Source organism: Rhea pennata, chromosome 1 (assembly GCF_028389875.1).
Source record: "Rhea pennata isolate bPtePen1 chromosome 1, bPtePen1.pri, whole genome shotgun sequence".
Lineage (NCBI taxonomy): Eukaryota > Metazoa > Chordata > Aves > Rheiformes > Rheidae > Rhea > Rhea pennata.
In genome coordinates this window covers 172,734,937-172,749,066 of record NC_084663.1, presented here as the reverse complement: position 1 = coordinate 172,749,066, position 14,130 = coordinate 172,734,937, and the positions used below count along the sequence as shown (strand labels likewise).

At 40.3% G+C, this 14,130-nt stretch overlaps 1 protein-coding gene across 5 annotated transcripts in view; it reads right to left on the bottom strand.

Annotated features, from left to right (window-relative positions):
• KLF12 (KLF transcription factor 12) overlaps positions 1-14,130 on the bottom strand; it is a 262,186-nt gene that overhangs the window by 77,636 nt on the left and 170,420 nt on the right. For all 5 annotated transcript variants that reach the window (XM_062566900.1, XM_062566905.1, XM_062566904.1 and 2 more), the window contains one exon: positions 2,442-2,577. In XM_062566900.1, the coding sequence (XP_062422884.1) occupies positions 2,442-2,577 (136 nt within the window). The remainder of the gene's footprint in view (positions 1-2,441; positions 2,578-14,130) is intronic.

The following is a 14,130-nucleotide window of genomic DNA, read 5'->3' as shown; positions in this document are numbered from 1 at the left end:
TATTTTTTGTTGTTAAGTGCTTAACTATTCACAAGACAAAGCTTACAAGCTCACTTAAAATAAGAACACATTCAGTGGGAGGGTCTTTTAGACTGAGGTCCAACCTGCCTTGCTTGGACACTTAGCTTATACCTAAGCTTTACCACCTACTGAAACAGTCCTTTTTATGCAAGCACCTACACTGCCTGAATATTCAGTATAATGGCAGATGCATTTCAGTATCTTCAGAGGAAATTCCTGTCTGCCAAGTTTAGACGCTTAAGTAAAGGGCACAGGATCTCCCTTTGGAAAGCTTCAAGGGCACTTCTCTGTAATGATTGTACTTCAAACGCAGGCTTTTATTTTAGGTGGATTGCTTTGCTAAACATCTAATATTCAGGTACATATTAGATGCCTACATATTAGATGTCTGTAAAGCATGATATTATAGACCAAGAAATAAGTGGATTGAGTAGAGTTCATATAACATGCTAATGTTTCCTTTCAGCTCACCAGCTGTATGTGGGGTATCTGAGAATGAAGTAAAGAAAAGATAAATTGCAGATCACAGTCAAATTAGATTTTCCTAATGGGGCTTTTGAAATAAACTAACAGATTACTGTTTAAATAAAACCTGTAACAAGGACAAGTTGATGTTAGATTATTAAATTTCTTAACTTAATTCTTAAACTCCAGAGCCAGCCAAGTAATACTCGGCTCGTTTTCCTTCACAAATTGTGGAATGCATTATTATAAAAAAGCTTTTCATGCTTTGACCAATTCTCTAAGTGTTCAAGTAATATCAATCACAGAAAACAATGTGTGCCAGTCATGTATTAAAAATATTTGCTAGCTCCTGTGCCTCCTCTTCTCATTAATTAGACAGAACTACTTAGTGAGAAATCACATTTTTTTTTCTGGCTTACTATGTGTGGTACAAACTGAAAATAAAAATACTTAGCACTTCAGGTCCTGGTGTTGTAAAAAGCAATTTTAAAGTATGTGCTAGGCCTGTCAGTCAAGCTATGCTGTCACCAGTGAAAAATCTTCCCCATCCTTTATCACAGTCAGACCGACATGTACTAATTAAAGTAAGAGCTAACACCTTGGCTTGTCCATGAAGAACTCTCCCTCTGCTGATGTGGAATACAAGTTTGGGGCTCATCGTTTTGGCACTGGACCAGAAGGCAAATTAATAAGGGGCTGGCGAAAGCCATGCTCCTCCTGAGATGCGAGATGCAGATTGCTCTAGAGAGGCAGTGCAGCCGGATGCTTCTATGGGCTCTCAGCTCTTGGTGTCTGCACTACAGAACTGAAATTGCCAGCTTTTCCCCCCACAATACAACACCATCCTTCGTTTTCTTTTCAGAAGGGGTGGGTGAGGGTTAATGTAAGGAATAGCTCAGGAGGACCATGCATCAAATGTGTCCCAACTGCCTGACCAATGCAAAAAGGTAGTTTCCCCTCAAAAACAGCTTAGGTCTCTCTCAGCGAACAGAGCACCGCTGTGGAAACATCAGTGCTTTTGGCTATTAATAGCTAGGAAAAGAAAACAAAACAGTAAGTACTTTAAAGTATCAGGCTTAAGACATTTAAAATGCATTTATAGTAAGTTACACAATAACAATGTCTAATGGCTTTTTATATCCCTTCCTTTTTAATAAAGTGTCCAGAATGTCCAGTAATATGTTTTGTGAGTCTAGCACAAACTTAATGCCTCAAGGCTCTACATCTATTTCCAGCTCTACTTCAGACTTACAGAGTGACCTTTACACATAACCTCATTTTCCTCACTTTTAAAATGGGGATATTAATACTTATTTACCTCACAGTTGGTTCTCTTCCAACAGCTACAGTGACTGGGCAAGCTTGTGCATCTACAGAATTATTAATGTTCATGATAAACTTTTGCTTGTTTTTAAACAAATAATAAAGAAGCTAAATTAATAATTTATTGTTTGTTTTTCCAGTAAGTTAAAGTACAGAGAAAAATAACAGTAATGGAAAAACTGTTCAAAGTCCCTTACTAATATCTTTTCAATTACACTATTCTTCAGGAGAAATGTGGAGAGTTCCTACTTGACAGCAACTCAAAGAAACTTATTGATGCTGTTTTCAGTCAAAAAAAAGGTTATTTTTTTTTCCGTGAAAAGACTAACACAATCCCTTCTGTAGAAAATATGAACACTGCAAAATTTGCCAGCAAACAAAGGGGAAGAATTGACCTTACTTTGAAAACTTCAGCTAACAACTAGGGAGGACAGAAAGACATAGGAAGAGTTCAGAGGAGAGAGAGCCAACAATCTCTTCCTAAACGGAACGAAGCTAAACAGAAAAGATGCTGGCAGGTATGCCGGCTTGCAGCTGGGATGACACCTCTGCAGAGCAGCTGATGACTGATGTTTCCATTGGCCAGCAAAACCTTGGCAATACTTATCTCACTCTGAGAATGTGATACTTACTCTTGTACTGCTCTGGCTATGGAGAGCGCTGTAGATCCAGTTTCATTAACGCTATCTAAGGTCACATTTGGCAGGTCGTCATCATCACTGTCACTTTTAATTTGTCTGGGAGATAGGCCTCGGGGGTCCATTTGTGCTGGAAAGAGACATATAATGGATTAATATGAGTGTGCTGAAATTAATCTTGTCCCAGAACAACATTAGGGTGTACAACACATCTATTCGCTTATACTGAATGGCACAGTTTTCTCCTAAGCTCACAAATCAGATGATGGATTTGCAAAGTCATCTAGTGGTACTACAGATATATACAAACATTTTCAACTGCATGCAAATATGTGAATACACACACACCACATGAATGCATTCTGCAGCCTTAAACCACTAAAATAGAAAAACTATATATATATATAGTGTTTGTCAAAAACTCGTTTTACCCTTGAGTTAATTATTTTGGCTGCCTTAGAAAGGGAAGAGGACAGAATGGGGAACATCTGCTTTAAATACATTTAAGTACATTTAAGAGTAAATTTTACAGCAATATTTCAAGAGCAATCTTTGATATCAAGAGATACCAGGTTGGAATTCACATAACTTCAGTCAGCTAGAAGTCAGGCATCCAAAATAGGACAGTTGTCTTGACTTCTGACTTAGTTCAACACCAGTGTTAATCTCTGAAGATGTCTTTTCTTCATATTACATGTAGCAAAGCCTCTACAAGTAACTTCAAATAGACAACTAACTTTTGGGCGACTGACATTAGGTGGACTTAGCACCCTCCTTTTAAGTCAGATGTTCTGGAAAAGCCATGTGCTTTCATGTTCTGCTAACAGCTGAAGATCAAGAAATGTATGATAAATGGCAGGATTACTTTCCACAGTTTACAGTATACATACTATAGTACATTTTATGAAAAAAAGAGACAGGAAAGGAAAGGAGAGCAGAAAGGAAGGCTACTTGCCTTCCCTGTTGTCCTGGTTTCTGCCTCCAAAGGGAACTAAGGACGGCACTTTCTGTAGGAGTAACTAAAGCCTGTGCAGGGACTCTGACACAAGTGGAAATTGAGAGAGGTAGAGAGGGGGACATTTGGGCACAAGCATGGCCTGGAACAACCACTGGACCTGGGGGTTGTTTGTATCAGGTGACAGACCCAGAGACAAACTGCAGATGTGATGCAAAGAAAGAAACGTTCCTCTTGTCCTAGCAAAGATTAAGTGGATTTGGTAAATGCTGGGAGATCCTGAAAGCTACTGGAGTGGAAAGCAAAATCAGAGAGATGCTTGATCCTGCAAGGGAGGATCAGGGAAGGGACGGAAGGCAAGAGATTTGTTTGTAAATACTTTTTGTTTCGTTTCTTTTTTTTTTTTTTTTTTTTTTTTTTTTTTTTTTTTTTTTTGTCTGGCCAGGTAAAATAGGTGAGTCCAAGTTTGCTCTATTTATTTAAACAGTTACCTTATTCTATTTTGTTAGTTTGTGCTCTCATACAAGACAGCTTCAGAGATCAGATAACTTCTGGGTTTTGGTATGTGCATTTCAAGAAAGACAGCTTTCATTACCGCTCAGTTCTGGCTAACCAGAGTCCTGTCATAGCAGGTATCACAGGTTACCTTTAGAGGTGATGAATAGTTCAGCAGTTCTACTGCTAAAGAGGAACATTGAAAGGTACAGTTAAATTTCCCATTTTGTCATGTTTCTTGTTACTATATTCAGCGACTCTAGAAAAGGGACTGAGTTGCACTGAGGAATGGCAGGAATACAGATACTCGAGGACTGTGCAGCCATAAATGTAGTACTGATGGACAGCCTGGCTCTTGAAAAGAAAGTGCTCCCCAAATCACTGCTGTCTATGGGAAAGTTGATCTTAAATTTTAATCTATGCCTTAGATGTTAACTGCTCTTGAGTGAAAGAAAAAATGAGTGATTATAACTATCTTTCAGATGTATTTTTATTTATGTTAAACAACTTACTGAAGAAAATACTATTGCATTGAAAATTCTGTATGTTTAATAAGCTAATGCACCAACCCCAGCAGAAAGCACAGAAGTACAATGTTACTTCTATTAGCTCTGTAGTCATGCAATTTAGTTACCTCAGTAAGACTGGCTACCTTTGGACTGCTTGTTATTATTCCATGTATGGTAAAGAAAACACCTTCTTATTAAGAAAGGATTCTTGACAGTTACTACTATATCTGCACTGAGACAAAAGTGTAGCAACTCAGAAATCATTAAGAAGTTTTAATTCTTTTAAGTAGAATAAAGTACCATTCTGACTGTGCTTCTTAAAATCACAACTTACACAGGATAGTATACACTGCACGCCTGAGCATTAGGGACAATCTAATATTCGATTTAAAAGCAATTGAACCATCTATTCAACTGATTTAGGTGCAGAGAAAACTACTGGAAAGAAGAGTTACTTCTGAGGATACCTTAATCCCAGATGATGCCACCTTGTTAAGAGCAACTTTATATATGAGATAATTACTGGTTATTTCACTACTTTTCCAGTTTTTCTTGAAGTGAATCTTGCTACAGGAAGTTATACACTTGTATTTACCCAATATTTAAATGCTGCTATAGGTGATGTTTTTTTAAAAGCTATTATTTGCATATAAGGTTAAAACTGTAATAAAAACTGAGTATGTGATAATCAGCATTAAATGTGGCTTCATCTGATTTGCACTATGGTAAAAGTTTTAATTAGCTAGGTCAGAAACTTTCTTGGTGTTTACACTAAGTATAATTTTAAATTGCAGAAGCTGTTAAATAACTTTATTCATAATGCTGTTATTATACACCAATTTCAATCACTTAACCATGACTACGCCTACATAAAAAGAGCTGGTATAAATGTGTGTGAAAAGTATCTTATCTTTTTTGTTCCTTCTAAGACTCACTATTTCATTACTATTACAGATTACCAGCTCTTTAGATATTACTGAGACTTCTATGATATTTGGTGTTCCTAAATTATTGAGGAATGTGGTAAGATGAAACCTCTCAATTATGTTAAAATAGATCATTTCTAGATCTTATGGTGGAATAGAAAACATCACAGAAAGATCTCCTAGCGACTCAAAACGCCAAAGATAAAAATATATGTATCTTTTCTAAATAACAACACAAGTATTTTTAAATCTCATGATTTTAGGCTCTGCCTCACAATATTTGAGGCTGATAATATCACTTTTTTTTTCTTTTTTTTTTTTTTAAACTCAGCGGGGTAAATTCTCTATAATCCTGATCTGGTCATAAAGTTGTCAACAGGGTTGTACTTCTGCAGCTAAAGATAATTTGGTCCAGTGGACACTATTTGCCTCACTATAAGCCTATGGTTGAGGATATTGAGAGGTGTTATAGCATGTGAGCATGGTAAGAATGAAATGGTGAAAATGGGAATACATTGCGAGAGGAAGTCAAAAGTCGGGAATTCAAGAACACTCACAATGAACCTAATTAACAATGGGAATTAAATTGCAGAATGATCCAGGGGTTATTCTATTATTTTTTACAGTCAGTCCAGTCACACATCCTTTTTTTGTCCCCCTTTCTATTTGTGACCTCTCCTCCTGTTCAGTCTCTGCCTACCTACAAGCCTTTCACTTTTTGCTCTCCTTTTGTGTCTCTCGGATACTTTGCAAGCACCGGGGCAGAGTGAGTGACAACTTTCACAAATCTCCAAGGAGGAGCTTGGCCCTACAGATGCTCCTTGCCCGAAAGGGCAATGCTGCTTGGCTCACGATGGCCAAGTGGCTCAGAAAGCTCACTGGGTTCCATCCTTCCCCAACTTGTAGACTTGGATAGCCAAGACATTTGGGAGCAGAAGTGCCTAACCAAGAGGCTGAACTCAGCCTCTGCCCTCTGGTAAAAATTGCCCTGTTTTCTCCGCAGTCACAGCTGCTGCAGGAAAAAACAGCTTTTAAAGATATCCCTCTCCCTCAAATGAGCCAGGTGGGTAACTAACTGGCTGAAAGCCTCACAGATATCTCCTCCTCACCATGTACTACAGAGTGCAAACTGCAGTATGGGATTTTTATACATTTGGAGTTTGTAACTCCTGCTTACATCAACAGCTTTGACTTTCTCTTGGACATCTAAGAACAACTGTCAAACTGCTGGCACCAAGGTTTATAAATACCAGCAGCAGTTCAAAAACACTCAATTAAGAGTAATTATTGGCCTGCTGAATATCAGTCGGTGGAAGAATTTAGAGATGTAGGCAAGAGATAATTTAGCAAATGAGATAGGAGAAAGGTGGAGGACAAATGCATAACGCAAGATAGGCAAGGTGGAGGAATGCCCACAAAATGTGCCTGTGCATTTTAACCTCACTTTGTACCATACTTTGCTCTGATGACCACAGGACAAAAAGAGATCTGACCGGGGCACTGAATCCAGTCCCCTCCTATGACAGCCAGATACATTTTTTAATCCCATTAGTCAATAATGATCATCCCCTCTCTTAAAATGAGCTGGCTTTCTTGCCCTTGCTACTCGTCTTCCAAGGCAGGATTTGTCCAGCTGAGCTATTTAATGGTTTTGTGACGTTGGGGTTGAGGCAAGCAGAGAGAAACAAGTTAGAGACTGCTTTGGTGGGACAAAAGTGCAACAGAAAGAGTCCACAAAAATAAAAGAAATAAGTTCCATGCTGAAAGGACTGGTGAGCCTGTATTTAAGAGCATCTGCAAGTGCAGAAAACTGAAAGAAAAGTGATCATTTTCACTGAAAAAGTACAGAGGATTGCTCTTGACACATGCACACAGCTGCAATCATTTATTAATGCTCATTTTGCCAAAATCTTTCATTTTAGGTGGTACAAGCGAGTTCACTCCTTGAACTTTTTTCAAGCTAAAATGTGCAAAAGGGTCTTGCATTAAGATGCATGCAAGCCTTTAAATACACCAGAACCTGGTCTACCCTCAATAGTACTGTATCTATCTACTGTCAGTTGCCAGCAGTAAAAAAACAGATCTGGATTGGCTATAAGCTTGCTGCTATTCTTGTTGAAATAACCTCAGCACAATGTAAGAGCTTTTTGGCTTTACAGTTTATGCTGGCTACAGCAGCCAGGTAATACCTGATTCAGTTTCTTGGGACAAAATTGCCCCTTCTAAAATGCTGGAACATATCTAAACCAGCATAACAAGTTCCTACTGAGCACTGCTTGATTCCGGGTTTTCTGGCACACAACTGCATCGCTCCTGATATAGTACAGAATCGACTAACCATCGTATGGGAGCACAGGCTTAAATCTCTGGGAGTGACTTAGCCTGCTCTGGAGGACTGGCTAGCCCCTAGGACTTGGGGACAGTATGCAGATTCCACTATCCCAGAGCAATAGCCTGGTCACAGGACCACCAAATTGGGCTGTTATTCTCTTTCTTCTCTCTTACTTTCTTTCATTGAGCTATGCCCTAAGAGTAAAACTCTGTACTCTTGTTACAAATTGACTGACACACTTCACCTGAAATCTTGATGCCTCCAGGCATGCTTATACGTCTTTTGTTTCTCATCAGTATTTGGGAACAATGAACTTACCTGAGCTCCACATAGAAATAATAAAAAGAGGCCATCTCCTCCCTGATACTTCCTAATCCCTTTGCTTATTTAGAGATCATTTAGACAGACCCAGCTCAAGTGCTCTGAGCAGGGTTGGCTAAGGCCAGGCACCATCAAAAATCCTTAAGTTGGATGCCTGTAAGAGGTGGTTTGAATCTGGGCCCTCTTAGAAATGAAAAGGGCCACACACCAGCTGTAGCCTCTGGAATTTTTCAGTTATCACACCCTGATCTTTCTTTCCAAATCAAATTTCACAAAATGGACGAAAATTCATCCCATCAGTAGATTTACTAAGACCAACCAGACATAACTTCACCATAACACACTATCTTTGATTTAAAGTAAATTCAAGTCTCTTGGTTTTAATGCAAAGGAAATATTTAAGAGCAGGAGAAAACTAAGTAGTTTTGCCTCTCTTTATAGCTAAGTCATGTAGTGTTAACTAATGCTTAAATGACTCATTATGAGACAATGCTTGCTAGTGTGAAAGCAGAGAAACAAAATAAAATTTCAGCATTCTGAAATGTTGAAGCCTCTGGCACACTTTATCTTAATACCTCAGTTCTCTGAATTAAATTAACCCTCTGCTAATAGCTTTGTAAATACACATCCATGTAGGCCTGCTGATACATCACAAAATAATAACTAAAGAATCATGCCTAGTTGCTCTCTTAAAATGATTAAAAATCTATTTCTGCTTGGTGAATGAGAATTAAGAGATAGTTTGTTTTTGCCTCACATATTAAACCTCGCACTGTGCTTTCTCTGAAGACTGCCCAATGCTCAACACGCTAATCAAATAAGCAAAAAGTGCCCTGGAGCAAAGTGGTTGCTCCTAACAGGATTTCCAAGTGTCCCTCACATCCCTTAACTAGAGTCAGACTTGTCGACCATGGGCAAGGTTACAAAACGCTGCTTTGGGGGGACATCTGAAGGCAGGACTCGCTGAGCGTAACGCCGAGGCCTGTGTCATGCGCAAAGTCAGCCTGGGTGACCGTCGGACCCCTCTGGCCCTACTATGACTCCTTTAAAGTGGGGCAGGGGGAGATGTATCTTTGGTGTCAGCTCCTGGCTAACAGATTCAGCTCCCTGCGCCTGCGTATAGCCAAATCTCTTTGCTTCCTTCCCCTCCAGGTCATCCCCCACATCTGTGCCACCGGGAAGGCTGCCACAAGGACGACGGAAAGGGCAGGAGGGTCTTCACCGCACCACCCTCGCCCGTGGTTGGTCTTCACCGCACCCCTGCCGCGCTGAACCGTGCAGCAGCCTGCTGCTCGGCCGCTCACAGGGCAAGCGGCTAAAGCCACACAAAATCCACACAACTCCCAACAGCGGCCCGCGACGTTTTGTTTTAGCTGCCACAAAACTAACCCATCAGGCTGACCCCGGCGCAGCTGGTCCTCAAAGGGCGGCCCGCTCCGAACCTTCCCGTTCTGCAGGACCGGGAAGGCAGCGCTGCACCGACCTGCCCCAGAGCGAGGTATTTGTGTCCGCAAACACAGCCAAGGACTTTCGTTGCAAAGGAAGTTTAAATTATGGAGAAACAAGTAAGTTTAAGGTATCTCAAGTAAGCCAGAGTCATGCTTACTGTTGCCAAATGTCTTTCCTAGAAACTTTTCCTCTCTGATTACTTTCAGTGCACGATGGTATATGAAAGGTAAGTATAAAAAGAAAACTGTCTCTAGTTGTAAGTGATGGCTTGTTGCACTGCCCCCCATTAAGACTGGGAGACCAAGTATGTACCTGCCACCCCCAAAATTTCCATCAGCCACTATCATCTCTCCATGGGATGCAGGGTGGGAGGGAACAGAGAGCCCCACGTCCAACCTACAGGCGCCTCAGGCAGCTGCACTGGAAATATAAGTGCCCTGTGCTTCCCATATGGTCCGTGGAGAGAGACGGGCACCTTTGGGCTCACAGGCTCGGTTAGGTGGTGTGAGCTCCTTGCCTCGGCTCTGCGGGCGCATGTGAGTGGCGGCTCCAGGAGCCTCTTCGCTCGGTGGCACAGGCACCTCCACTCCTTGCTGCGAGGAGGAGGAGGAGAGTGGCCCTCCTTGGCATGCGACTCGGCCGTGCCTTAACTCTTACAGGGGAAAGAAGCAAGAATTTCTGGAGCTCTCTAGGTGCCTGGCACAGGGAGGAAAGCAAGCAGCGCTGCGTGGCCTCGCTTGCTCTTGCTCTCTCGCCCTTCCACCACACATCAAATGCAAAAGGGACTTCTTGCTCACCAATCGTAAGGTTGAAGAAAATGGTTTTTGGCACCAGGGTCCCGATGGGCAAATTTGGAAGAGGAGACAGGAAGACAAAGTAATCATCATTAAAACTAATATTTTATGAACAGATATTATACTGCAGTGTATAGCATCACTCTCTACCTGACTTTGCTCTCTCTATTTAGCATCTGACAGCTAGAGTACTTGAAATATGGCAAGATGGACACAGCTGGTCAATAGTGGCTTCTTCTTTCTTAAAATGCCCCTGTTTCAAAGACCCCAATAAAAAAAATGAAGCCAGGTCGATCAAATACTAAGTAGAGGCACTGTGACTCACCTCTATCTTTTGAGGTTAATAGGCTTTAGATTTGTGCAAGTCTAGTCCCGAGCCCTCATTTGAAGTCTCCTTCCAGACCGAGACTAGATGTGACTGCTGCCTCCGTACCACGCATCCCATCAGCCCCTCGCAGGCATCGGGGTCAAGGCTTCGAGACAGCCAAGAGAAACCCTGGATGCTGATCTGCAAAGCTCAGCGAACCAGACTGTGACATACTTTCCCGAGGCTTGTGGACATCCCCCTTGCAGCCCTGGGTGCTGTAAGGAGCCCTGCAGAGTGCCACAGAGCAACAGGGATGCACGTGAACCTGCGACGGGTGCACAGGGCGGCAGAGGCGAAAACACCAGCGAATATCAGTGTATCAGTATGTCAGTATGTGCTGTGTGGTGGTGACGGGTGAGCTATGCGATCTCTGGCTACACGAAGCGGGAAGACTGCCTATTTAAGTCGGCGGACAACCGTCTAGTCCTACCAAATCCTGAATTTCGCCCTTCTTGACAGCTCTGCAGAGAACGGGAGCCCAACGCTGGGTCCCTAAGGCAGGAAAGCCCCGAAGGAGAACGTCACAGACACTATTCCATATTTCCAGCAGCAGAAGCAACACCTCCGGATACAGATGTACATGAGCTATTTCAAAGGGAGCCCTCTGAGATTAAGTATTGTACTCAGGTTTACTTAATGTACTTTAGACAGCTGCTTTAGGAAACCAAATCCTTGCTTTACAGACATAACAAATGTACTCATTGTGGGAATTATGGCGTTTATGATTTTCTCCTCATAAGCAGGTACTTACTATATGAAGCATATATACGGCATTTTTCTTCCTATTTAAAGTTCATTATAAGCACTTTATGCTTTGGAAAATGGTCTGAGCTCACCTATCAGATTCTCAATCAAAACAGCTTGGTGTCTGGTAGGGGCAGCAGAATTGGTCGATTTATTTCATAAAACTTTATGTACAAAGCAGCAATATCCATGAACTTAATGGTCAGAATATAGAGTCTACAGGGGTAATTTTTATTACAATTTATAGCAAGATTACCCATACTCCACAGTTTTCAGATTTTATTGAGATTTTATGGGACTATATGGCTAGAGCAGTTAACTGCAACCAGCATAGCTGTGGTTCACAGGGAATGGGAACTGGTGTTGAACATACAGTGTAACTAATCTAACCAGAGAATATTAATTGCTATGATCCAATCAAAGGCAGTCTTTAAAATCATTTCACCAGTCAAATAATTTGCCATAAACCTGTGGTAAGAATAGGTGTGTGTAAATATATAGAAGTGAAGTGATTGAATGGATATAATATACGCATATATTTAAACATCACTGTCATCAGGTTGTGGGGATAAACACACAACATCATCTTTTTCAAAACAAAGGACTTTTCTCATCTTAAGCTATTTGAGCACCATGAGACCTCATCTACACAAAAATCGAACTACTGAAACTATTGTGATTTAAATCTTACTGAGCATTCAATGTACAAAAGCTCCATAACCAAACCTAATATTAAACAGGGAAAAGAATAAGGACAGAATACATTAAACATTAAATAAAATACTATGTAGCCACTACAAAATGGTAAGAGATTATAACTAACACATTTCAAGAGTCTAGAGGTATTTTAGACATGAGAATTTTTTCAGCAGGTTGGTCCACATCACAACAAAATCCAATACAGGGATAAAGTAAGTGAGAAGTTTTATGCATGTGTTCATCTGGATCCAAATTTTTATGATAAAAACAACTAGATCAAAGTTAAATGCTGGTGAGAGTGCAGAACTAAAGGATCAGATGCATTCTTGGTGTATAAGACAAGGAATTAATACTTTCCAATAGATGTAGAGATTTAAGATGTTGAAATAGCCTTCCTAATACTCCTTAAGTTTGGCTTCAAAAATAAAGTTGTAATACTTGACTCCCTTCCCCAGATCTGTTGCTATTTAACAACATACATGATGGTAAATCTGTTGTTGATAAATATTAGAAGTGTGTGTTTTTCTATAATGAATCAGTAAATTCATATAAGGGAAAATAAAGCTTGGCATTAATAAGTCACTAGATGTGACTTTTCTGAAGGCAGAAGTGATGGAGTTTTTATGGGGACTCCTCATAGTCATCCCCAGTTATTTGGTCTTAAACAACCTCCTTCTCAATTTCTTGAAGCAAAGCATCTCCAATCTGTGTTTTAACTCTCCATTCTGGTAAGAATTACTATTTACACTAGTCCTTAAATGCAAAAATCATCTCTAGTAACACAAGTTGCACCCTCAACACAAGCCTCTGTTCTGCCTGTTTCTCCTGCTGGCTGGTCACTGCCAATCAGTTTCTCCTTTCCGAGAATCACTTATATTTCTTCCAGTCAAAGTGAGGGAACAGAGAGAGAGGAATCAACTTACAAACATTTTGGGGGGTAGGCAGACAGGTTGGAATACATACAGCCTCAAAAGATCTTTGTCTGCAGCAGCCAAAAATTGCAGCTGAACTAGAAACTCTCCACCCCAATGGAATTTAAACATAAAACAATTACTTACTAAAACGTAGAAAGGGTGATCATTTCACATAAAATGAAAAGGCAATAGTACTGGTTTTAATTAAGCCTTTCTTCCATAAAATAATTTATACAAACAGACCGTAAAATCTGATCTTTAAACATATGGATTGATTCTTAAATTTCTAGCTTTGCACTACAAATTACATTTACTTCTAAGGAATACATAGGCATTACAGTAGGCAGAAATAAAAACCTATGTTTTAAAAATGTGGCAGTGGATGACTTAACCTAGTAGTATTATCTGTTTTAAGTCCCTAAAATAACTGTAGCAACAAGTACTGTATTTACAACTCATTAACATATATCAACAATCAGAAATATGGAATGCATAAGCTGTAAAAAGATGCAATCCAGGCATTTCTGCTGGGTAAATGTGCAAACAGAGTAACATGAAAATAGCCTGTGACAATGTTATAGATAGCATTACAACGTTTATGTTCCTGGGAAGCAAACTGAAGTTCAACTAGCAAATTTAAATCTGCAATGTTCTGATTTCTTGATTTTGCAACTGGTTTTATTTTCTGAAAACTTAAAAACCTGTAATACTGAAAAAAGGAGCCAAATTCCCTCCAAAATGAGAAACACCAAAGTTGCACAAGTCCTTCGTATGTCATCATCAGGGTGGAGTTTCTAAAACGCCCTTCAGTTAACAGTAGCTGCAAGCTATGGAGAACAACTATTAGGGATATTATCTTTGACAAAATCTGCCACTAGAGGGACATGATTTGCCAGTAATATTCATGGATATCATTTGAAAGAAAAGGGAAAAACTCAGGCTAACAGGACCAGAGCTAACAGAGGAACATACTCCTACCACGCCTGGCCCTTTTGCTCCCATCTATCTGAGCCTCTCCTTGCTCCTTCACCCCATAAACTCTACCTCTACCTCTTTCCAACGTTCCTCTTGCATACTCTTATTTTTCTTCATTCCTGCCTCCTTTCCTTCTGAATGTGTTCACACACACACAAACTCTTCTCAAAACTTCTGCCCTTCTTCTCCCTCTCTTTCACCTT